We start from the raw sequence: 22,874 nt of genomic DNA on the forward strand, positions 1-22,874 counted from the left end.
TGTAAGATTGAGGGGTGTCACTACATATTGTTCTTCTACTATGTTTTGTACTTATTATATGTAGTAATTTGTTTTTAATAATATTGAGGGCTCTTTGGTTGGCGCTGGTTGATCACGTGACTACTTTTTTTCAGGAAATATTATCTTTAATTAAAATTGAAATAAAAAAAATAAAAATAATTTTAAAAAACAATATGAGTGCTGCAATAACCATAAACACGTGCATTGCACTTCACAGTCAGCTCCTTAAACCCTTAGGACACTTACAAACCCTACTTAAATCATTTTCATCCAAATCTTTACAATGCTATTTCCTCAGGAAGATCTAACAGATTGTTTGTTTCAGTCAGTCACTTTACAATCTTCACCAAACTAGATACCATTTCTAAGTTTACACCGTTTGCCGTTTGCTTATTCCATGACAAATGTGCATGAAACTCAGTTTTCCTAAAAGTTTTGGGAAAATAGTCAAAATTTAATTATGTCAAATGCAGTTTCTAACTGAAGAATGATTTTGATGCTTACTATTTTTTTTAAACTTATGATGATGAAGAGTGAACAGTTGTTTAAGGTGCAAACCATTAAGTCTAGGACACGAAACTTCGGACAAATACTCCACTAACTTGCTTGGGAAATCATAGGCGTGACACTTAATTGTCACTAACATCGCAATGACTTTGTCCCTTTCTGTCATCGCAATAAAGTACAATAGAAGAAAATGACTCAATTATTATAATCTGTATTTAGCTTACTTTATCCACCATACAATAATAATATAATACGTATAATAATATACAATTACAGACTTAACAAACTGGTTAAGAAGGCCAGCTCCATCATCGGCTACAAACTGGACAGCCTGGAAAAGGTGGTGGAGAGGAGGACGCTGAACAAACTATTATCCATATTGGATAATCCTGACCACCCTCTCCACCACCTGCTGCAGGGACAGCGGAGCACTTTCTCCAAAAGACTCCTCCAGCTCCGATGTCACAAGGACAGATACAGGAGATCATTCCTGCCGACCGCAATTAGACTGTACAATAACTCACCTCTGGCAAAATCCATCACACAACAATAACACTGTTGACTGTGTTTCTTGGTTGTTTGTATATAATATATATATAGATATATACTGTACTGTATATACTGTGCATTTTATATTTAATTTTTTTTTACTGCTATTTTATTGCTTTTCTATTATTCTATTATTATCTTATTGCTTCCTGTATGCTGCTGCAGCGGAAACAAAAACAAAATTCCCCTCGGGGATTAATAAAGTAACTATAACCTAACCTATACAGCCAGTAGTCCCACAGACAGAAGTCGGGCTTTGAAGGAAGAAACGATTATTTGAAGAAGTCCGTGAACGCACCGCTGTAGTCCCATAGAACTACACGTCCCTTGTCTCACTGCTCTGCGGTCGTCAAGTCGGCGAGTGTGCCGGATTTGGTTTTGAACAGCGGGGGCGAGCGGGAGCGTGTCACCGTACCGGATTTAATCATCAGCGGAGCAGTGTTGTGGTAATGACTGTATTAATTTCTACTACGGAGTGGACGAACATGCAGCCGAGGTACGGGTCGGGCCGTCTTGTGGGTACCAAACTCAACCCGCGGACCGGACAAACGGGCGGTGTAGGTGGACTAACGTTAACCGACGAGGCCGGGTTACAGGCACGCTCTGTCCCACGTTAATGTGCCCGTGCTAGCTCGCTGATAAAGTCCCCCTCCTCGTTATAATCTCTTAACCAAAGAGCGAGTCAAAGGTTTATTGTATTTACTACTAAAACGCTTGACTACGGTTGTTATTTATATAATGAGCACGTGAGGTGCTCCTGAGCCGTTGCCAATAACGACCACGTCGGCTCCACGGACGTCAAACCGTGACGGCGCCGATAGGCGGGTTAGCATTACCTTAGCAGCAGTCGGCTAGTACGCCGATTGCGTCCATGTGGAACAGGTGTCCAAACAACTTTTAGTCCCGGTGGGTGTTGGCCCGTCAAGAAGTGTCCGGCTTCACCACGTTGTTTTAAGTCAAACTGAACTAATGTCCCACACGGAAGCTCCAGGATTCGTCCCTAACCAACATGCAGTCTGCATGCTGTTTACAGTATAGAGACGTGTTCAAATTCTACAATCACATCTGAGCTCAGTAGTGGAAGAAGTATTTAAATCCTTTTTCTAAGTTAAAAAAAATATATATATATACCAATGCATTAATGGAATAATACTTCATTACAAGTAAAAGTCTTGTATTAAAAATCCAACTGAAGCAAAAGTATTAGCAAAAATATCAAATATGACATCAGATAACTTGGTGTCTTTCTACTAGTACTGTCTGAGCTGCACTGTATCACACAGCAGGTGTAAGTACTGGTGGACTAATCCTTCCATAAAAAACAAAGTAGGTAAAGCCAGCATGTGCAGAAATAGCTGTATGTTTTGGACATCAGTTTTGTCACTGGATAAAAACTGTTTGCGGATACTATGGTTTATTATGAATGAGAATTAAAAAGTAAATGATGTGTTTGGCCCTTAGGTGCCCCGATGGCGTCAGACATTGTTGCGCAGTTGGCAGACTCTCTGGCCAAGACCGGAGTCGAGGATGGAGAGCTGAGTTACAAAGGCCAGGGGAGGAAGCTGGATGATGCCCAGTCAGGTGAGTGTCAGCTGGCAACTGTGAGTGCTGTAATGATTTTTCAATCTAAGATCTTAACTCTTTGCATTTCATTAATTATTATTATCATAATCACACTTGACCCTCCTTCCCCTCTCCAGTGGAGGAGATGGTGCAGGAGATCCAGGACTTCGACGGTTTACAGGCTCTGAGGCTGGAGGGAAACACTGTAGGTGTTGCGGCAGCGCAGGCCATCGCTAAAGCCCTGGAGACAAAGAGCGACTTCAAGGTTTGGAGTTTTTACTCATGACCTTTTTCAGCACTTTTGTTTTGAATGATACAGTCACACTCATCTCACTACCAGGACATTTAATTTTTCTCAGTAAATATGAGCTGATTCAAGTTCTTTCAATCCAAAGTAATGTCAACAAACTACTGAGGATATAAAAAGAAACATAACTGTGAAAAGCTGGGATGAGGGAATGTTTTATCAATTTATCATTTATTATTATTATCAAGGGATTATTAAAATATCTGCTGTTTATTTTTTATTTTGATCGATTAGTCTTTTTTTTTTTCCAGCTGGAATATATTGGACAACAGATTGAACATGAGTGTGTTTAACAGCTCTTTATTTCTTTAATTAGTGGGATATAATCACAATTGTCTCTTGGCTGACATTGACACTGTTTACCTTCTCCTCTCTCCCTCTCAGCGCTGTTATTGGAGTGACATGTTCACTGGTCGTCTGCGCTCTGAGATCCCGGCTGTGCTGGTAATGCACTTGTTCTGCTGTACTCTTGTTCACGTCACATCAAGTTCAGGCTTCCAGTCAGAACTTGTTGAGATATGTTCACTCTACTGGTGTGGCTCGTCTCCTGAATTGTTACACACAGTAGCATACAGCCTGTGGTCAGTTAGTCTTTGTTTTGATCCAGTGCCTTGCTTATCCCACCATTTCTTTTGTCCCTTCTCTCTCTTTGTGTTGTAGAATTCACTGGGTGATGCTCTGATGCTGGCGGGTGCCAGGCTTACTGTTTTAGACCTCAGCGACAATGCGTTTGGACCAGATGGAGTGAAGGGCATTGAGAATTTGCTCAAGAGCACCTCCTGCTTCACATTGCAGGAGCTACGGCTCAACAACTGTGGCATGGGCATCGGAGGTGGCAAGGTAAGTCCGGAGATGAAAACAAAAATCAATACAGTTGAGCAACTGAATTTTGCATTCAGTTGCACTGCAGTGGTGACAAGATGCTGCAGCGCAACACAATTGTGATTGGACCTTGTGCAGATATTTTTCTTGGGCCCCTCCCCTCACCTGAAATGTCCCACACACATGGCAGCGCTCATTGGTCAAACAAATTTGCATTTCCCAACCTGCTGTCTTCATAATTTGCAGTTGAAAAAGGGTAATAAACCGCAACATATCACCATATATGTAACTTATCGAAATACTCAGCATAACACAAAATGTTTAAAATCACAATGATTTGTATTGTGAGGCATCTGGTGATTCCCACCGCTATGAGACATGTCTGCCTACATTGTTTGATAACGTCATTGTTAGGAATAAAGAGACAAGGAACCAAAATTGTCAAGTTATATAAATACTTTCCACACATTTTGGACTCCTTAGATCTTGGCTGCTTCATTGATCCAGTGCCATAAAAAATCCAGTGCAGAAGGAACCCCCCTCAGCCTGAAGGTGTTTGTTGCAGGGAGGAACCGACTGGAGAACGATGGAGCCACTGCCCTCGCTCAGGCCTTCCAGGTACAGTATTAACTACTCCTTCACGGAGGGATTTGTGGAAACACAGCAGAGTGTGAAAAATACAACACTGATATGTTTCATTTTTATGCCATCGGAGCAGTTGTTGAGCGTACATCTTTTCATCATTGAACAGAGAATTTACTACAGCTTGTCCTCCTGACCGACTTTACATCATTATTTTAAATATTGCTCTGGTCAGTTTATATTGCTGGCAGATTATATTGTCACATGGCTTGACTGTTGTGCTTTGAAGCTGTAAGAGTCTGTTTTTGTAGACTGCTGCTATTCTCTGTATGAATGTTGTGTGACTGTGTAAATAGAGTCTTACAATGACAGTTTGTGTTCCCAGTTGATGGGCAGCCTGGAGGAGGTTCACATGCCCCAGAATGGCATCAATCACCCTGGTGTGACAGCGCTGGCCTCAGCCATGCAGCACAACACAGGACTCCGAATCCTCAACCTCAACGACAACACCTTCACTGAGAAGGGGGCTATCGCCATGGCTCAGGTACGGAGACGTAACTGATGAGTATCATCACATGTAGTTACAATCCTGACAGTGAAATGCTCATCGTTAAAATGATTGTTGAAACAAATAATTTTAAAAAAATTCTCCAAAACTAGCTGAAAGACACAAATTCCAAACATAGTAATTTATTATTATTGATCTTATGATAAAGTAAAACAGTTGCATTGTTACACATCCAGCGTACTCAGGGCATCATTTGAAGTCATGTCTGTCAAACACCTTCATCAGTCTATACGATTTTTCCCCTCATGATGGGGGGAAAGCAGAAAATGGAAATTAAATGAAAGCCTCACTTAGTAATTCTATGCTTGTACACTTTCAGACTTAATATAATAGTAGAATTCTCTATGTAATGAATGATTAAAAGAATAGGATAATGACAAGGGACTTCATGGTGAGCATCACCTGTACTCAAAATACAATTTAAAATCCATCAGTGTAGCCTGTAAGATAATAAAATGCACTCTTCTATGTTTACGTTGTTACTTTTGCGTTCACTGTTGTTTGCAAGGGGTGCTACTGTTCCCTGTTTTGCACCATGTTATAGATGCTATACTGTATGAACATTACTGTTTCCATAAACGTTCTGTTATGTCTGAATGAAGCCAAAAGGTATTCTGTTCCAGCAAACAATCACACTTAACAAATAGATTAGACTACCAATGTTCAGCCATGTTCTGAGCCCCGTCAGAGAAGAGCTAAAAACAGACTAATTGTGTTATTGTTGTTGTTTTGTCTATTTATTTATTTTTATCTATAAAAAAAAATATAAAAAAATTGCCAGAAAACAATGAGCTTAAAGAGGCACCAGACTGTTTTTGATGCATCTGAAGATGATTTTTACATTTACGTTGGAGAGGGATTTTTAACATGAGATCAAAATCGGTAATTCTGCTGGCTGAGAATTTTTGCTGCCTTTTAAAAAAAAAAAAAAAAAAAAAAAGCTGTACATCACCATCAGTTTTACTTGTGCTAATAATTCTCATTTCACGGTGAGATGTTGGTGAAGCTGCAGTAAATAATGCGCGTGTGTCCTCACAGGCTCTGAAACACGTACGCAGCATCCAGGTAATAAACTTTGGAGACTGTCTGGTACGACCAGCAGGAGCCAAAGCGATTGCAGAAACGGTATCGGAGGGGCTACCAATCCTCAAGGTGAGTGGTCCGAACACACCGGAGCTGTCAGTACTTCTCCAAATAATAATTTGTTGACCTGTATGATGATGGTGATGGTGATGATGATGATGTTGTTGTTGTTGTTGTTGTTGTTGTTGTTGGCAGAGAGGCAGAGTCACTGTCAATGTTGTGAGCCTTCACGTGTGTGTGTGTGTGTGTGTGTGTGTGTGTGTGTGTGTGTGTGTGTGTGTGTGTGTGTGTGTGTGTGTGTGTGTGTGTGTGTGTGTGTGTGTCTTTTAACAATCTGGATGTAATTTGACCATAAATCTGTGAACTTTGACCATCTTTATCCTAAATTTATTGTGACAGGACTTTTATACTCCTTAGTTTTTGTTTGACATTTTTATTCTCTCCTGAGTAAATATTTTGTTTCGTTCAACAGGAACTCAATCTGTCGTATGGTGAGATTACAGAGGAAGCTGCTCTGGCTGTGGCGCAGGCAGTAAAGGACAAAGACCAGCTGGTGAAACTGGACCTAAATGGTACAACTGATGAACATTGTGAATGTTTTTTTTTTTTATGTAGGATTCATGTTTTTACCAAGGTGCAGATAGCTGCTGTCATTTTCATGAAACCAAAAATCAATTTCAAAGTATTTCTATCAGTGACTTCAGAAGAGTAGATGACTGATTATCTCTAGTTCTTCTGCTTTCCATTGTATTTGTAGACACCGTATGTAGAGAGTTTCTTGACATTTAATTTGGCTTCTCTGACTGTAAAACGTTCTCTTTGGTTTTCAGGTAACTGCCTTGGAGAGGATGGCTGCAAAGCTTTGAAGGACGCTATGGAAGGCATGAATATGAGCGAGCTTCTAGGATCACTCAGGTAATCACAACATACTTTAACTTCTGTGTTGTAATTATAAAACCCGTCTGTCCTTCCTCTGCCCTGTTCAGACCTGGCAACAACATGCCTTCTAGGTGATCCTATCAAAGTACATCTGTTCACTCTGGGCATCGTCATGCGTCTCCACGTGTGCTCTGTATGCAGACGAACATGTACATCATGTAAATAAACACGTGAACACGTTCAGAAACACAAGGAGAGAGTTTACAAAATGGGACGTCATTGCTCACTGGATTAAATGAGACTTTAAATATATATTGTAGCGTGATTTAAATTTGATTTGTGAGGATTAGATCTTGCTCTCGTTATTAGAAGGGGCACCAGTCCAATATTGGATAAATTATCAATGTAAAATCAATATAAAATCAGTCAATCATAATCTAAACCAGAATTCTCGTATCGGAACTCAAATCCTTTGATATACTCAGAAAGTTGCAAAAGGAGGAGTTTATTGCATAACTTCACACAGTAAATGATTAAATGGTAGATATGTTTATATTAATGACAATGTACAAATTCCTTCTAATTATTGATGGTGAAGTGAAAGAGGGAATTTAAGACTAAGCTAACGGAGAAAGGATCGAATGGGTGAATCTAGGTCTGTAATGACAAATTGGTACGTCAACCCCAAAGATCAGAACCAGTCAGGTCTTGGAAGATGGAATCGGCACGTCCCGGTCAGGATGGACGTCGGCAAGGTGGCGGCGATCTCGGGTCGGCGATTTCTAATAGTCACCAGTTATAACTTTGATGAATGCTTAGAGCTGACCTGGCGCGCGGCGTTAACAACAATAATAATAATAGTGATACTGAATCGTCAAAAATGGGTTGAATTAAGTACTTAATCAGCGAAGTGGCCGAAGTACTTCAAGAAGTTGATTAACTATGTGTGCAAAAGTTGAACAAAAACGAGTATAAAATGACTCAGTCAAAACTTAAAGAACGCTTAAAAGAAAACTGAAAACTCTTAAGAACAAAGACTAAAACAAATCTAAAGGAAAACGAATCTCAAACGAATACAAGAAAACTAAAACGAATCAAATCTGAAAGATCAGGTGCCGAGGATGGGCAAGGCCCACGTTTGGCACGATTTGATTCAAACTATGTATAAAAGAAGTCCCTTATTTCACTTCACCAACGTAAGATGAGATATATCATTACAACACATCACATTTTAACGATAAGGTCATTCGACCTAATTACTCAGATAGAGAGGTGAAGGAGGCGGAGAGGAGTGAGAGAGAGAGAGGGGAAGAGATCTGGTGGGTTAGACGATGTTCATTTCTGTAGACTCAGGATATAGTTTAGTGACACCAAAACCTACGACCACATGAGGGAGACGTGGCTCTTCGAGATGTTTCATACTGGCGATCATCTGGCGTCTGGAGAGTACCAACTTTGGAGTCGGTGTGTTGGAGCTGTTGTGACCCAAAAGGGGGTTGAAGGGATGTCCTGTGGTTTTCGGCTGGCAGGATGTTGTTTCCAAAGTGACAGGTTTTATACACCTAAAAGGGTGTATGTGTGGATATCGTCACTTGTGGCAGGAGGTTTGGGTTTTTATGAGGTAAAAGGGGTAATAACAAGAGCCAGAGCAGTTTAACAAAGGTCCACATGTTGTCTCAAGACGTGGGGGTTGAGAATTGGAAGAGGTACATCCAGGGTCAAAAGAGATAACTGGGGAGGACATGTGGTTCTGGCACTTTGAGAAGGATGCCTCAAAGCATGTATGCTACAACATTTATGACGTATTTTACATCTGTAAATGACTGAACAGGAGAGTAATTCACAACCGGAGCCGACGGTTCAGGCTCAGATCATTGAATTATTCTGGTGGGTTTCTGCATCGCGGTGGACAGATGAACGGTGCAAACTGGTAGCGCTCTTCCATAGTTGTGCGTCTGATGTACAGATGAGATCAACCAAAAGTGATAAAACAAAACCCAGAGGAGGCTTTGGTGAAACAATCATCAGATAGCCAGCCAGTGTTTATATTCAGTAAACTGCCACCAGTTCAGTTTGCAGGTAAATCAGCTGTGCTCAGCAGAATCACGCTGAATATGTTTTCTAGTGGATTCATCTGTTGCTGATTCGGAGGTGTCGGTTGAGTGTGCGGTCCTTCAGTGTGGCTCTACACACATTTGTGTTCCCACTGCTGAAAGGATGAAATGTGTCCCAGATCACCTCCGAATGTGGTCTGAGCAGATTGGATCAAACTGCTTCCTGGTTGCGTTCACACATGTATCTACAGCTGACCACTTGAGATCAGATTACCCAGGATGCACCGTGGCCCTGCGAAAACATGCTTCTCCTCCCAGAGCAGAATCCTCACTCAAGTGTGTTTCTAAATGTTCCTCAGTGACGATGACGGGGAGCAGGAGGATGATGAGGACGACGACGAGGACGACGACGAGGAGGATAATGAAGATGAAGAAGAAGTGGAGGAGGAGGAGGAGGAAGAAGAGGAGGGAGAGGAAGAAGAGGAGGACGAGGAAAGCAGTGGCAACAAGGTTAGATAAATAAGTGTGTGTGATGCGTTGCAGGATAATGAAGCACTTGAATATCTAAACTTAGATTATTGTTTGACAGCATCCACGTTGTCAGTATTTTATTAATAATGCTGACACGGCACACCAGCATCAGTCTGCTGTGTGTAGATGACATGAGGTCCAATGTAAAAGCCACACGAGCTGTTGTTGAATGCACATGTTTGGTTTGGTTGTTGTGGTTTATTGACGTCCCCGTCTCTCTCTGTCCCTCCCAGTTGTCCACCCCTCCACCGGCTCCCCGACCGCCAGATGTCTCCTCCTTCCTCAGCTTCCCGTCCCCCGACAAGCTGCTCAAACTGGGGGCCAAGAGAGCGTTGCTGATCGAGCAGCAGGTAAACAAAGGGATCATCTTTCACCCGCAGAACTGCATCGGTCTGTTTGTGAGAGCGACTGAAGGCTTAAAGAAATGTCTTCCTTTCTAGGTGGACGTGTCGGATGCTACAAAAACGGCTGAAGCTTTCCTCAAAATTGCGTCTGTGTACAAGGAGGAGAATAATGATGTTAAGAACGCAGTGTTGGACAGTATTGGTAAGACACCGACTATCTGTGGATTGGATCACTGTTGTACTAAATGACTGTGTTACTTCTTGATTTATGCCATTTAGCGTCTTGTAGTTATTTTGTGTTGATGTTGTTTGGTCCTTATATATTGTTTAGTGTTCAACTCCACCTTTTAACTTTAGCTCAGTAAACGATGATATATCATCTTATTTTTGATACAAAAAACTGTAAAAGATGCCAGTTTATTATAGATTATTTCTTGGCTGTGTTGTTTTTTTACACTAACATAATTGTTTGTATGTATTAGATAAAAATTTTTTTATATTGTGTTGAATAATGAGCTTTACAGGTGTTAGTAGGTGGACTTCGTTCCCTTCCAACAAATCCAGCTGTTTCCCCCGTTTCTCGTCCCGTTATGCTAAAATAAGATAATTGACTGTCTCTCTTAGCTTCATATTTGTCATACACACATGAGAGTGGTATCCATCTTCTCATTTAACTCTTGGCAAGAAAACAAATGAGCATATTTCACCATAAACAATTTGGCTCCTAGTCTTCTCCTTTTGTTATATTTTTACTGTCCATGTGAACAAGAATAAAATGTCCTAGCGGCTGAGTGACATCATGGTTTGTGGACGCTTCTGCTTTTTGTCTCAACCTCTGCTCAGACTGCATGAACATGTTCTGTGGGATGCTAGGACACAATATATTATATTAATACAATATATTAATAGAATGTTTAAGGTGAATATTTATTTTATTGCTTGATTAGGGCACCAAAGGAAAATAGCCACTTTGCTCTCCGTTTCAATATCGGTTCATAAGATGTTTTTGTTTTAACAGATGGCCTTCTGAGGAAAGCTTTCACCACTCCTTCCTTCCATGGCTACAACTTTGTTTCTTCTTTGCTAGTTCTGCTCGGACTTATCAAGGTAAGGTTTGTTTGGACGTACTCAAAGTTTGCTAAAGTACATAACCTGGTAGTGTAGTATGTTCCAAGACTGCACCGATAACAGATGTTCATGTCCCAGTGGTCTCAAGACTGTGTGGAACTCAGGCGCTGATGTTGATCAAGCAACGCAACTTTTAATCCTGTAACTCAAAGGTCACATCTTTCCCTGCTCCATGCACATCTGTGTGCTGCGCTTCGTTCTTGCGCAACAGTCCGTGAACTTTTTGATCATGCCTCCTATTTTTGTCAATTTCTAATGTGTTTTGTAATCTTTACGCACTTGAGCCTTTTTATTGGATTTTCCATTGTTTTTAATACTCCTGTGTTCTTATCTTCTCCCTTCTGTTCGACTGTCCCTCATCCGTCCCTCATCCGTCCTCTGTGCTGCTCAGAGCGAGGACAAGGTCAAGCCTGTGCTCGTGGTTTCTGGCCACCTCCATGCCTTGGAGCACATTGTTCAACAAGACTACTTTCCCCAAGAGAACGTGGCGGTGCTGGAAGCCTTCATGTCCCGGTAAGGACGTGACAGAATGAGCCAATCAACAGGCAGCTTCCAGGTACAAAACGTGAATGAATGTTGTGACGCTGGGGATTTCTCATTTACGTTTTGGAATGGGTTAATACTTTTTTTTTTTTTTTTATAATTCAGCCCTTCAGTTCCATTGACGTATATTTAACATAAATATGCAAAGAACTTTAAATGAATAGCCAATAAAGTTTCAGCCGTGATGGATTTCAGTTCCAACTGTGTTACAGTGGTAACTGCTAGTGTTTGATATTACGGATACCAAATTAATAAGGCAGCTTTCATGTCAGAAATACAACAGAAGAAGATCTGTTTTGTAGTCTGTTTACACTGCAGCAAAACTCATGTGGTTCTGAACAAGAAATAAGGCCATAATTGGACTTTTTCCATCATGCTGTGATAGGGCTGGATATCGTTAAAAAAAATAACCAAGACGTTGACGTCAGTGTCTGTTCCTGTACAAAACTTTTTTCAATGCCAATTTAAAAAACAAATAAAAACAGTTTAGTAGAATGACATTATAAATTACGGTACGAATCCTTAGTTTTCATGCAAGTGACGTGGGAGAGTGGAACCCACTTTGTTTTCTGTAGCTTCATTTTACAGATGTTCACTGCTAGATGCTAGAATTTACTGATGTTCAAACGCCTCACATGGAGGCTGTCGGTAGATTTTAGTGACCTCCAGATACAGCAGCACACGCAGCTCAGGTATGTGGCCCAAATCTGTTCAGAAAGAGTAAAATAAGGCGTCCTAATGTGAAATGTACTTACACAAGTTGAAATCAAGTGATTTAATGTACGTGGAGGGGCCGCCCATCTACAGCCATATGGGAAACGCTGTCTCATTGATGCTGATGAGGTTTATCACTGGGTGAAAGTAGCAAAAGTTATGCATTTTAAAATAAAAAAATATATATATAGTGTGGATGTAGCCTAAGTAATGAAGTTAGATTTGACTAATTCAATCAGGGCCATGAAAGTATGGAAGTTCGGTACCCAGCCCAATGCTGCGAGCAGCATGCCTCTGATTTGTGAATAGTTTTCCACACAACATTGGAATGTAATAAAATTAGATTCTTACCTTGCTGAAGAGTTGGTGTACGAGTTGGCACGTTGTTTGCAGCTCTTCCTCAAACATCACCTCGCAGCTTCAGACAGAAGTAAGTGGTATATTTGCTGGGGAGCGTTTTCTGCTACACAGTTGGTGCACTGGTAAATATTTACATCAGGAATGTTAAATAGGATTAACTCGAGATAACGTATTTGATGAAGATAGATAAAATACCCGAAACGTATTAAGAAAATAGAAATATAAAGTTGATGGTTAAAACATTGAATTGTGTTCTCATTCACAGGAGCAACAAGGTCCTGGAGTCATGTGGCAATGCAAAGAACAGCCTCCAGTTAACACTGCAGAGAGTCAGGTCTGAGAGCTGAGGATTGTACACACACACACACACACACACACACACACACACACACACACACACACACACACACACACACACACACACACACACACACACACACACAGACACAGACAGAACTTTGACTGATCACCGATGGACCCTTGGAAACCATCACACATGAACCCAAATCTGAAGTCCAACCGACGCCTTCGCTCGGGCACAATTGAGTGTGTCACTGCTGTCCGTCACGAGTTCAACTACACACCTTTCTCTGGACGCTGGACTTGACTTGAGTGTTTTTGAAGCAGAATCTGCTCGTATGGGGTGAAGTAGATGAAGCCCTTCATGTACATTCATACAAACAAAGGACAGCACTGACAACTTGGATTTCACCCGGTGTGGTGAAAAAGAAAATGCTTCACTCTCCACATGACCTGAAATCTGGTTAGTGACTCTGGACTGCTCGAAGCACAAATTCCACTATGAAGCAAACCAGATAAGCTGTTATCAGGATTAATCTGAACTTTGAACTATCAGCTAGTGTGTTTTCTATTTCATATTTACCTTTAACTATTCTCTTTTATATTCCGTGTTTACTAAATATACAAATATGGTCAAATGATGATGTTCTGAAAATATTGGACGGAGAAACATGACCAAATTAAGGCTGCAAAATAAAACGATCAAAAGGGATGAAATGAACTGTATTGTCTGCCTTTGATGGTGCCGGTTACAAAGGTTTTGGAAATGTATTGCAAAATTAAAATCATTTGAGTGCTCGATGTCTTCTACAATCATTGCATATTGTCTGCGTACAGTTTTCATTCGAAAACTATAATAATTCAGTTCATGTAGATAAAAGTATTTGAAAACTGTACAAGACAACAGCTATAAAAGCAGCTGGACTGTTTTCATTGCCATCATTTCCAGATATTGTATTTTGTTTTGAAACCAGCTTTGGGTGTCGAACCAAATATAGTTGAAGTTAGTTTCATATATCAACATATACGGTTGCTTGCTTCTTGTGTTCCAGCCTCCCAAGTCGTCAGAAAATGTAGTGCCAATGTGTTAATTTGCAGTGAAGGGGCACAGGGGTCAGAGGTCACTGTGAAGAATTTGCCAGATGCTCGTTTGTTAGCCTGCTGGAACCTCAGACTAAATGTTGGACACACTCCGGGTGGTATAAAGTCCTCGGCAGAGAACTGAACCCTGAACTGGCGGATTCATACACGATCCGTCTATAATTCATGTTCCCAGGGGAGCTGTGACGTCGGGACATTCTGCTTGAAGGTAGGCCAATGTTTGTTTTTGTTTTTAATTGAGTTTGGGTTTTGAATCAAGATTTGTTTTGGATGTTGGACTCCGCAAAAGAGTTCTCGCTTGATGAGCTGACATTTAGTTTCAGTCCAGATATAAGTTATTGAGTATTAAATACAGAGTTATTTTAGGAATAGCACCGAAACGCTGCAAATAAGTGATGCTCAGAATAATCTGCGTGTTGCCGCGACGATTCCCAAAGCTTTGACTTGTTTTCCTATTTCTGACCTGTTTTACTGTCACAGATGCTGCTCCTCTCTGCTGCCGTCCTCCTGCTGACTTTAAGTCCGAGTTTACCCGCGGAGGCAAGAAAATGTCCCAGAGAGTGCAGCTGTGACTTCACCAAACTCACCGTAGCCTGCGCTGGCAAGAACCTAACGGAGATTCCCCCGACTATAGACGAGGTGAGCAGTTCGAGGGCTGAGTAGAGCCTCCTTTTCACCACACACGGCTGGTAAATGACAGCTGTGGACTACTTGGTCAATTTTATCCACCCAAAATGAACTAAAGGTAAATTACAGTTTACTTAAGACAGCTTGCATGCGTTCTTCATGCTGTACAGATATACCAAAGGCTCTACAGCATACTAAAATAACCTCTACCCGGTAGGCTTGCTTATTAGGTGCATGGTTGTCCATCCCATTATCAGAAATACACAATTCCACTCGGGGTCCTTCTAATTTCAGTCCAGTCTGATGATTGTGTGTCACCGCTGCCTCATGCAGATCATCCATTTTGTTTAATCACTGCCGCAGGTTACACTGAAACTCGACCTGAAGAACAACAACCTGCAGGTGCTGCCCAGGAGAGCCTTCGTGCAGACGCCCTACCTCACCCACCTCAACCTGCAGCGCTGCAACATCATCATGGTGAAGGAGGGCGCCTTCCGCACGCTCGGCCGCGTGGTCTCCCTCAACCTGGCTTACAACAAAATCAACATCCTTTACCAGGTAAGATCCGAGGCTGAAACTAAACCACGGACCTTTCAGATGTGGAGATACAAGGTTCTCTTGTTTTCTCTGTTGCAGGAGTCCTTTGACGGCCTCTCCTCTCTGAAGGAGCTGCATCTGGACCACAACCGTGTGGAGGAGATCCAGCCTGGAGCCTTCTCTCAGCTCGGCTTCCTCAACATGCTGGCCCTCACCCACAACCAGCTGGTTTACATCCCCAACATGGCCTTCCAGGTACTCCGCATTACGGGGAAACACTTATAGTCAGCAACACAGACACGGGCAGAAATTCAAGAAGCTGTCGCAGACACACGCTCCACAATTAAGGAATAGTCTGATTGGTTTGTTGTACTGCAAATCTGATCTTTCGTAACCAAGACTAATCTGACTCCTCTTTAAGGGTCTGCAAAACATCAAGTGGCTTCGTCTTAGCCGCAACTCCCTGAACAACCTGGCAACTGAGGCGTTCGCTGGACTCTTCACCCTCAGCCGCCTCAGCCTGGATCACAACGAGCTGCAGTTCTTCCCCACACAGACGATGACCAGGTGGGACTTTCTGAAGGATTATTATGGGCATTATATAGGTGTTATTTTTGATATTCTAATGAAAATGTCGCAAATACTGACCAGTATGAGACCAGGAAGAGAAATAAGGATCCTTGGATTGTCACTTAGATGAAGTGGTTCCTCCTGTTTGAATTACATTTGATGAAGAACAACAGTGTCCAGCTGTTTTAGAAAATTATTTTGCCTTTTATTTTTCAAGTATATATTTGTGAGCCGTTTGTAAACAAATTAGCTTTAAATTAAAATACCACAAATTAGATGCTGCTGTGAACCAGCAAATAATTGTCCCCCTAAGAGTGTTATTTTTATTTTCTTTAATTTTTTTAATTGTGGATAATAAGACACAGTAGAGAATCACAATAACAGGTCGATACAAACTAGAAAACTTCTAGAGGAACATTTGAAAGACAATAGAGGAAGAATCAGTACAACAACATACTGACATCAGTCACCTTTAAAACCTGACTGATGTGTCAGCCAGATGATATTTGCCAATCACAGATAAATCAGTATCAATATACATGTTGGCCGAAATGCGCCAATATGAAAACTTTTTTTTACAAAACATAATGGAGAAAAAGATGCTTGGGATAACTTCTATTTGTTTTTCTTTCTCGATCCCAGCAAAAAAAAATCCCGCCTCTATTACATTTTAATGTCACAAGAGTCAAAGTTGTTTAATAAACACATTTAAGAAATCAATGCATTATTTATTGATTTATTTTCATGACATATTGAATTCTGTTTTTTTTTTTAATCCTCTAATATCGGTATCGGCCCCAAAGATCCAGATTAAATTTGTCTCGTTTTGTATCGGTCATCGTTTTTACTTCATTCTCTCCGACCTGTAAAGACTCGGTGAGGTCACACGGCTGGACATGAGCCACAACGCCATGATCTACCTCGGGGAAGAATCCGTCTCCATGGCGAAGCTCAGATACCTCTACCTGGACCACATGTCCCTCCAGGACCTGTCGGACCAGGCTTTGTCCGGAGCACCTCTCCTCTCCCACCTGGACCTCAGCCACAACCAGCTTCGTAACCTGGAGCCCCTTTCAGGACCCAAAGAGCTCGTCAGCCTCAACCTGACTGGTACAACTCGGTTCTAAAATTCGTCACTGACTAAAACTTGCTGAGAGGATTGTAAGCTGTCATTTTTACAATCAAACTGGCTGAAAATGTATGATAGTGGCTCATTTGTCATCTCTACATGCTGAACGACAATCCTCTTTCTTAAAGGCAACCCGGTCTACTGTAACTGCTACATGCGGCCCCTGAAGGACTGGGCGAGAGTTGGTGGTGTGAAGCTGCTGGGAGCCTGTGCTGGACCTCCTCACCTCTCTGATGAGCCGCTGCAGGCGGTGGCTCCTCTGGATTTGCGCTGCCGCAGCAGGGGGGAGGCGCTGACGGAGGAGGATGACGAGAGCACGGGAAGCGTCCCGCCCACGGCCACAGCCAAACCCAAGCAGAAAGCCAAGTGTCCGCTTAGCTGTGAATGTGATGTGAGCGTCGTTTTTTTGTTGAAAAAAATTAAAGAAAACAACACTGCAGATAGACCCGGTTGGCAGTTAGCTGGTGATCACAGTGGTGCATTTAAATGCTAAAGAGCCACATATTTTCCCCAGGGGATAGGGGAGAGCAAAAACAATGCTTCAAGGAGGTAATCATTGAACTGACCTTCATCAGGTGGACAGAATCTTCCAAGTAATACAAATGCACAGGCAACTGTTCAGTAACAAGTTTATCATATCAGTTTAAAGCACTTTAACAGGTCAAAGTTGTGTTCAGGTTTAATTCTGCTGCCCCCAAGTGGCCAAGAAAGTTAGTTTATACTTAAATAAAATATGGTATTACTTTGCCCACCACTTCTTGTCATTTTTATGAAGATGTTTTGTGAATGTTACATTCATATTTCACCCTCCCCAGGTTGAAGCCCAGCATGCCACGTGTGAGGGTCGGGGTCATACGAAAGTCCCGCGAGGTTTCCCCACCAAGACGCAGCTGCTCGACCTCCGCAGCAACCACTTCCACCACCTTCCTGCCAGCAGCTTCCCGGGCACCGGCCGGGTTATTTCTCTTCACCTGGAGTTTTGCAAAATCCACGAAATCGAAGACGGTGCCTTTCAGGGGATGAAGAGCCTTTTATATTTGTATCTGTCGGACAATGACCTCACATCCTTGGAGCCCAAAGCCTTTGCTGGAGTCCCCAAGCTCACCTACCTCCACCTGGAGGGTAACCGGCTGGCGCAGTTCCCCGGATCAGGTCAGTGGTTTCTCACATTGAGTCTGGCTGCATGTAGATGAAAGAAATTCACTCTGTACGTATGTAAGAAAGTGTGGAACTAACACGTGGATATTTTCTGTCTCTTTCCGTGCCCTCTGTAGCTCTGTCACTCTTACCAAATCTGTTTGTGTTACATCTGGAGCGAAATGCCATCTCCAAGCTGGAGCCCGGGGGTCTGCTGTCCTCAGTGACCCCTACACTCAGAGAGCTGTACTTGAGCAATAACACCATAACTGTCATCGCCGAGCGCGCTCTGAGCTCTGCTTTACTCGAGAAACTTCACCTGGATTCAAATCAGCTGGGCGAGGTGCCCACCAACGCTCTGCTGGAGGCCCCGAATCTGGAGGAGCTCGACCTGTCGCAGAACCCGATCCGCTGGGTCGGACCAAAGGCCTTCCGGCCCGTATCCCAAAGTCTGAAGAGGCTTTACATGGATGGGATGGGAATGAAGAAGGTACGAGAAACTTTGTATGCGCTAACACGAGCGAGATAAGCTCCCATATCGAAAGTGTTCTTTGCATCGTGTTTATAGTTTCTCCTTTCTTTCTTGTGTTTGGTTGTTTTTAAATCTGTTACATCACCTATAGAACAACGTGGAGGTGGCAAACACCAGCCAGGATTATGTTGATTTACACTACATAAGAGAGAATCAAGTCACTGCTGCTTCTCCTTCCCACAACTATCTGTTTAATGATGATTGTTTGACAGTCTGCCGTTACGCTGTACGAGTCAAACGACATCATCGCCTTTCAACGTCTGTGTGACATTCTTCATAGCTGTGAAGACAACCAGGCGACACACACGTTACGGTTCTTTCACATCGGCTGCTGCTTTGATTTAATGGTGTCTGATGTAAGCTCCCTCTCATTGGATGCTTTGAAGATGTCTCTGCCCAAAAAGACAGGATGCAGAAACACAAACTTGAGGAGTGAGACGAGAATAAAGAGAGATCAATAATGATCACTCATCTCTAAATGGAATCACTGCAACAAATGAAAACCACCGGCCTTCAATATTTCGTGTAGATGTGACTATATGTGAAACTAAGTACTGAAGAGGTGTCATTGGCTACGTGTTAGATGTCGGGGGACGCTCTGCTGGGGTTGGGCTCAGGGCTGAGGGCTCTGACCGTGAGAGGAAACCAGCTGGAGGAGCTTCCTGACCTGAACCCACTTACCGAGCTGGAGGTGGTCGACCTGCAGGACAACCCCCTGCTGTGTGACTGTCCTCTGCTGCCCCTGCGCAGGTCTGTGCACAGTTTACCTGAAATCAGGACTCTCCAAATCATTTCGCAGAGAAGTTTCACACCTTCGGGCACAGGGTGTAAAATCCATGTTCAAAGAATCATCAGCTCGCCTCGATCATTAACTGTTCGCATTGTTATCTGAATATGTGCCTCCCTCTGTCTCTTTGTGTCCGCTGCTCAGGTGGATGGAGAAGGTGAGTTTAGAGGTCATTGCAACGTGTGGTCGCCCTCCCGAGCTCAGAGGTCAGAAGCTCCGGGACGTCCAAGTCTTCAAGTCCTGCCCAGAAATCCTCTCTCCTGCAGATGAGAAGGTTGTTTTGAATCCGGCACTTCCGAAAGGGAAGAAACCCAAACCGAGCCAGCTGAAGTCCACAAGATTCAACGGGAAGCCTGAAAAGCCGAAAGCTAAACTGGCCAAACCACCCAAGAGACGGCCTCAGAGGAAACCTGTGACACCAAAAATGACCAAGAACAAGAAAACGCTGGAATGAGTCAACATAACAACTTGAGTTTAGTCCGTTTATGGTTTTATTTGTTTTAAAATTAGCCAGAACATCATGTTTATGGGTTTATTTAAAGTGCTCAAGATTACAACTATTTGGATTTTACAACATGCACTCTTTGCTATTCAAACACAATAAACAGTTCAACACAACTGGCCTGGTCTCAATACTGTAAAGAGATAAAATGTGATTCTGATTAAAAAAAAAAAAAAAAAAAAACTTGTTGACGGAGAATAAAACCACATCTGTGCAACACACAAATAAATCCCGTTGAACTCTGGGTTGAGACTGTTGAGCTCAAAACCATAAAATACCAGATGAATGATAATAGATGCATATATATATATATATACACACATATATAAATATATATGTATATACATTTATTATCATTCATATTCATATATATATATATATATATATATACACACACACACTAGTGATATACTAATAAGTGTTGGGTTGAGAGGCAGTGAGGCCTGAAGGTTCCATGGTGTAATGGTTAGCACTCTGGACTCTGAATCCAGCGATCCGAGTTCAAATCTCGGTGGAACCTGCGGTTGTAAGTTTTTTTGCTGCGCTCTTTAACTTTAAAGTGAAATTATAACTTTTTTTTTTTTTTTAAACTACGCGGCAAATACAATTATTCTTCATAACTCGAAACCAAAACCAGCTTCACCTCGAAAACAATCTGGGATTTCATCATCATAGTAATAATAATAATAATAATAACAACAACCGGATGTCGTCGACGGCTCTTCCGGTCGAAGTCGCACGTGACGTCAAACTTTTTCCCGTTCAAGATGGCAGCAGCTATGGACGTAGATACGCCGAGCGGCACCAACAGCGGAGCAAGCAAGAAGCGGTTTGAAGTGAAGAAGGTAGTAAAAGTCGTGTAAAAGAGACGAGGAGACACTGAAGAGGCTGTTTGATCTGCGGCGGGAGAAACACCTGCCTTTAGCATGCTAGCGGTTTAGCGTCAGTTAACGCAGCAGCTAGTTAGCTGTTAGCTTAATTCAAACTGGGCATGAATTTGCACTTCTGTCGAGAAAACTACGGATTTAAAACAAAAACAAACAAAAAAAACGAGAGCATCTCGTCGTGTTCGTGGAAATCACTTGCGTGCAACTTGGGTTACGTAACAACGGCGAAGACGTTTTAACGTTAAACCGCAAAATGCTGAACAACAAACCGCGTATCACCGCCAGCTACGTTAGCTCCGGTAGCTAAGCTGCTTCTCGAGATTTATCGCGATATTACGCGACTTCCTTTATTTTTAAATCCGATTTGATTTCACTTAATATCTTCTGAATGAACGTCCAGACCCAGAAAGTGTTAGTTTTAAAATGTCTACCGCGATTTCCGAAGCTCTTCGGGTTCTTTTAAAGATGTCCTGTTTTAAGAGTTAAAACGTCTTTTAATTAAACTTTATATTTTATTATTATTATGTTTTTCTTTGCTGTCCATCAGGTTATTGGAGCTCATTTTACTGTGAGCCACTTACCGTGTCCTTTAATGGTACTCTGTCCAAATAAAGCATGAAAATATTGTGAATCTAATTCAACATAACGTGAAGTGGAGCTCTAATGAAATCTTCCTAGTTTCAGAGACACCCTGCAGGTGAATAAATGTGTTTCTCAGACCACGTTTGCTGCTGATTCCCTTCCAGTGGAACGCCGTGGCTCTGTGGGCCTGGGACATCGTGGTGGACAACTGTGCTATCTGTAGGAACCACATCATGGATCTCTGTGAGTACACCTGGACATCACTGATTAATGCTGTTGTGCTGCTTTGTTGACATCCTCCTCCTCTTCCTCCTCCTCCTCCTCCTCCTCCTCAGGCATAGAGTGCCAGGCCAACCAGGCTTCTGCAACCTCTGAGGAGTGCACTGTAGCCTGGGGAGTTTGCAATGTGAGTGTCCACATCTGCCTCTTACGTCTGTCGCCGATCGGGTTTTTTCATTTGTCTCCGTCTAAAACGGGTATTAGTATTTCGTAAGGTCTGCGGGTCGCCCCGGGTGACACGGACACGGGTCGTGAAAAGGTCGGATGTAAAACGAAATGATCTTTTATAGCCGAACGCCACAAAGGTTGAGAGCATAATGCTTTTTACGGGTCAAGTGGCCGTAGAAGACCGACACGGTGATTATAATCAGAGATGCACTCGGTAAATGTTTTGGATATATTTGTATAATTAAAAAAAAAAAAAAAAACTTGAATTGACAGATGAGAAATCGGCATCTTTTTCTCAACTGATCGAATCAACCCGAGAAGCAGAAGGAAAATCTGACTGACTGCAGTCGTGGGTTTTGAAATGGAGAAATCGTAAACGACAATAAGCACTCTGGTGTCTCTCCCGCAGCACGCTTTCCACTTTCACTGTATTTCTCGCTGGCTGAAGACCAGACAGGTTTGTCCTCTGGACAACAGAGAGTGGGAGTTTCAGAAGTAAGTGTCATCACGTCCAGTTCTGTATTACAGTTCAGATGGAGAGTGAACCGAACCACCTCATCGTCTCTCTCTGTCCCCACAGGTACGGACACTAGCTGTACTCTTGTTGACGTCTCACTCGGCTTCTGCGAGCGGTCACCTTCACTGCTTCCTTATTCCCTCCCGCTTATTGTACTAGTTGTTATTTTACACCCTTGTCTTTGTTTTGGTATGTTGTAAGTACATAAATAAACAGGAACGTTGTCACAAACAGAGCAGGGTTTGTTTTTTTTGTTGTTGTTTTTTTGTCAACTGTGAATGTTGGTGAGTTTCTGCAGCTGGTTGTGTGCAAAGACTCGCTCTCGTGACCTGGTTAATGAAGCTTCAGCGTACACGGCGACGGGAATTTGCTCAGTCAGACGGGTTTTGCTGCCCGGCGGGAGCCGAACTGGGCCGCGTGTCGCAGAGCGGGTAATCCTCTGGCCGGAAGACGGACGTTCCGGGTAGATTAGGCGGCTCGATGTCCCTTCATCCCCGATTTAAACGACGGGCTCCGTTAAAGTGCCCACGTGCACGTTCAGTCGGAGTCGACGGCACCGCCGTCTCGCTGGTTGTTCACAGTAAATATGACAAGTTTTTATTAGAGATCAAATAGTTGATAAATAATCAACGGAAAATTAGAATCCATCAGTTGGATAATTGTT

General features: G+C 42.5%; 3 protein-coding genes and 1 non-coding gene across 7 annotated transcripts; all 4 read left to right on the forward strand.

Moving 5' to 3' along the window:
• Positions 1 to 1,423: 1,423 nt before the first annotated feature.
• Positions 1,424 to 13,656, forward strand: LOC138622491 (ran GTPase-activating protein 1-like). Of its 4 annotated transcripts, none has more exons than XM_069701337.1 (16): positions 1,424 to 1,523; positions 2,539 to 2,658; positions 2,778 to 2,905; positions 3,332 to 3,391; positions 3,608 to 3,787; positions 4,253 to 4,387; positions 4,737 to 4,895; positions 5,958 to 6,071; positions 6,475 to 6,574; positions 6,833 to 6,917; positions 9,295 to 9,445; positions 9,700 to 9,816; positions 9,907 to 10,012; positions 10,829 to 10,917; positions 11,330 to 11,451; positions 12,821 to 13,656. In XM_069701337.1, exons 2-16 carry the CDS (start codon positions 2,547 to 2,549, stop codon positions 12,900 to 12,902), a joined length of 1,740 nt encoding a protein of 579 aa, XP_069557438.1. In that variant the 5' UTR covers positions 1,424 to 1,523; positions 2,539 to 2,546; the 3' UTR covers positions 12,903 to 13,656. The 4 variants fall into 4 exon arrangements, with proteins under 4 accessions (XP_069557438.1, XP_069557441.1, XP_069557440.1 ...); XM_069701340.1 differs by having other exon boundaries at positions 11,330 to 11,494; positions 12,821 to 13,011; XM_069701339.1 differs by lacking the exon at positions 1,424 to 1,523 and adding an exon at positions 1,554 to 1,573.
• A 780-nt stretch (positions 13,657 to 14,436) lies between these two features.
• Positions 14,437 to 19,887, forward strand: chadla (chondroadherin-like a). The gene is made up of 10 exons (XM_069701080.1): positions 14,437 to 14,595; positions 14,947 to 15,141; positions 15,220 to 15,375; positions 15,542 to 15,687; positions 16,562 to 16,800; positions 16,948 to 17,210; positions 17,635 to 17,971; positions 18,094 to 18,446; positions 19,072 to 19,238; positions 19,420 to 19,887. The coding sequence occupies exons 1-10, from the start codon at positions 14,437 to 14,439 to the stop codon at positions 19,727 to 19,729; spliced, it is 2,325 nt and encodes a 774-aa protein (XP_069557181.1). The 3' UTR covers positions 19,730 to 19,887.
• Positions 19,888 to 20,225: 338 nt separating this feature from the next.
• Positions 20,226 to 20,297, forward strand: trnaq-cug (transfer RNA glutamine (anticodon CUG)). The gene has a single exon. It is a non-coding gene; the product is annotated as a tRNA-Gln (tRNA).
• Positions 20,298 to 20,512: 215 nt separating this feature from the next.
• rbx1 (ring-box 1, E3 ubiquitin protein ligase) lies at positions 20,513 to 22,445 on the forward strand. The gene is made up of 5 exons (XM_069701312.1): positions 20,513 to 20,622; positions 21,411 to 21,489; positions 21,582 to 21,652; positions 22,103 to 22,188; positions 22,274 to 22,445. Exons 1-5 carry the CDS (start codon positions 20,545 to 20,547, stop codon positions 22,284 to 22,286), a joined length of 327 nt encoding a protein of 108 aa, XP_069557413.1. The 5' UTR covers positions 20,513 to 20,544; the 3' UTR covers positions 22,287 to 22,445.
• Positions 22,446 to 22,874: the final 429 nt, after the last annotated feature.

This window comes from Brachyistius frenatus, unplaced genomic scaffold (assembly GCF_029030835.1).
Source record: "Brachyistius frenatus isolate BFR_SWC_R1_liver_20210118 unplaced genomic scaffold, ASM2903083v1 Contig_36, whole genome shotgun sequence".
Classification (NCBI taxonomy): Eukaryota; Metazoa; Chordata; class Actinopteri; family Embiotocidae; genus Brachyistius; species Brachyistius frenatus.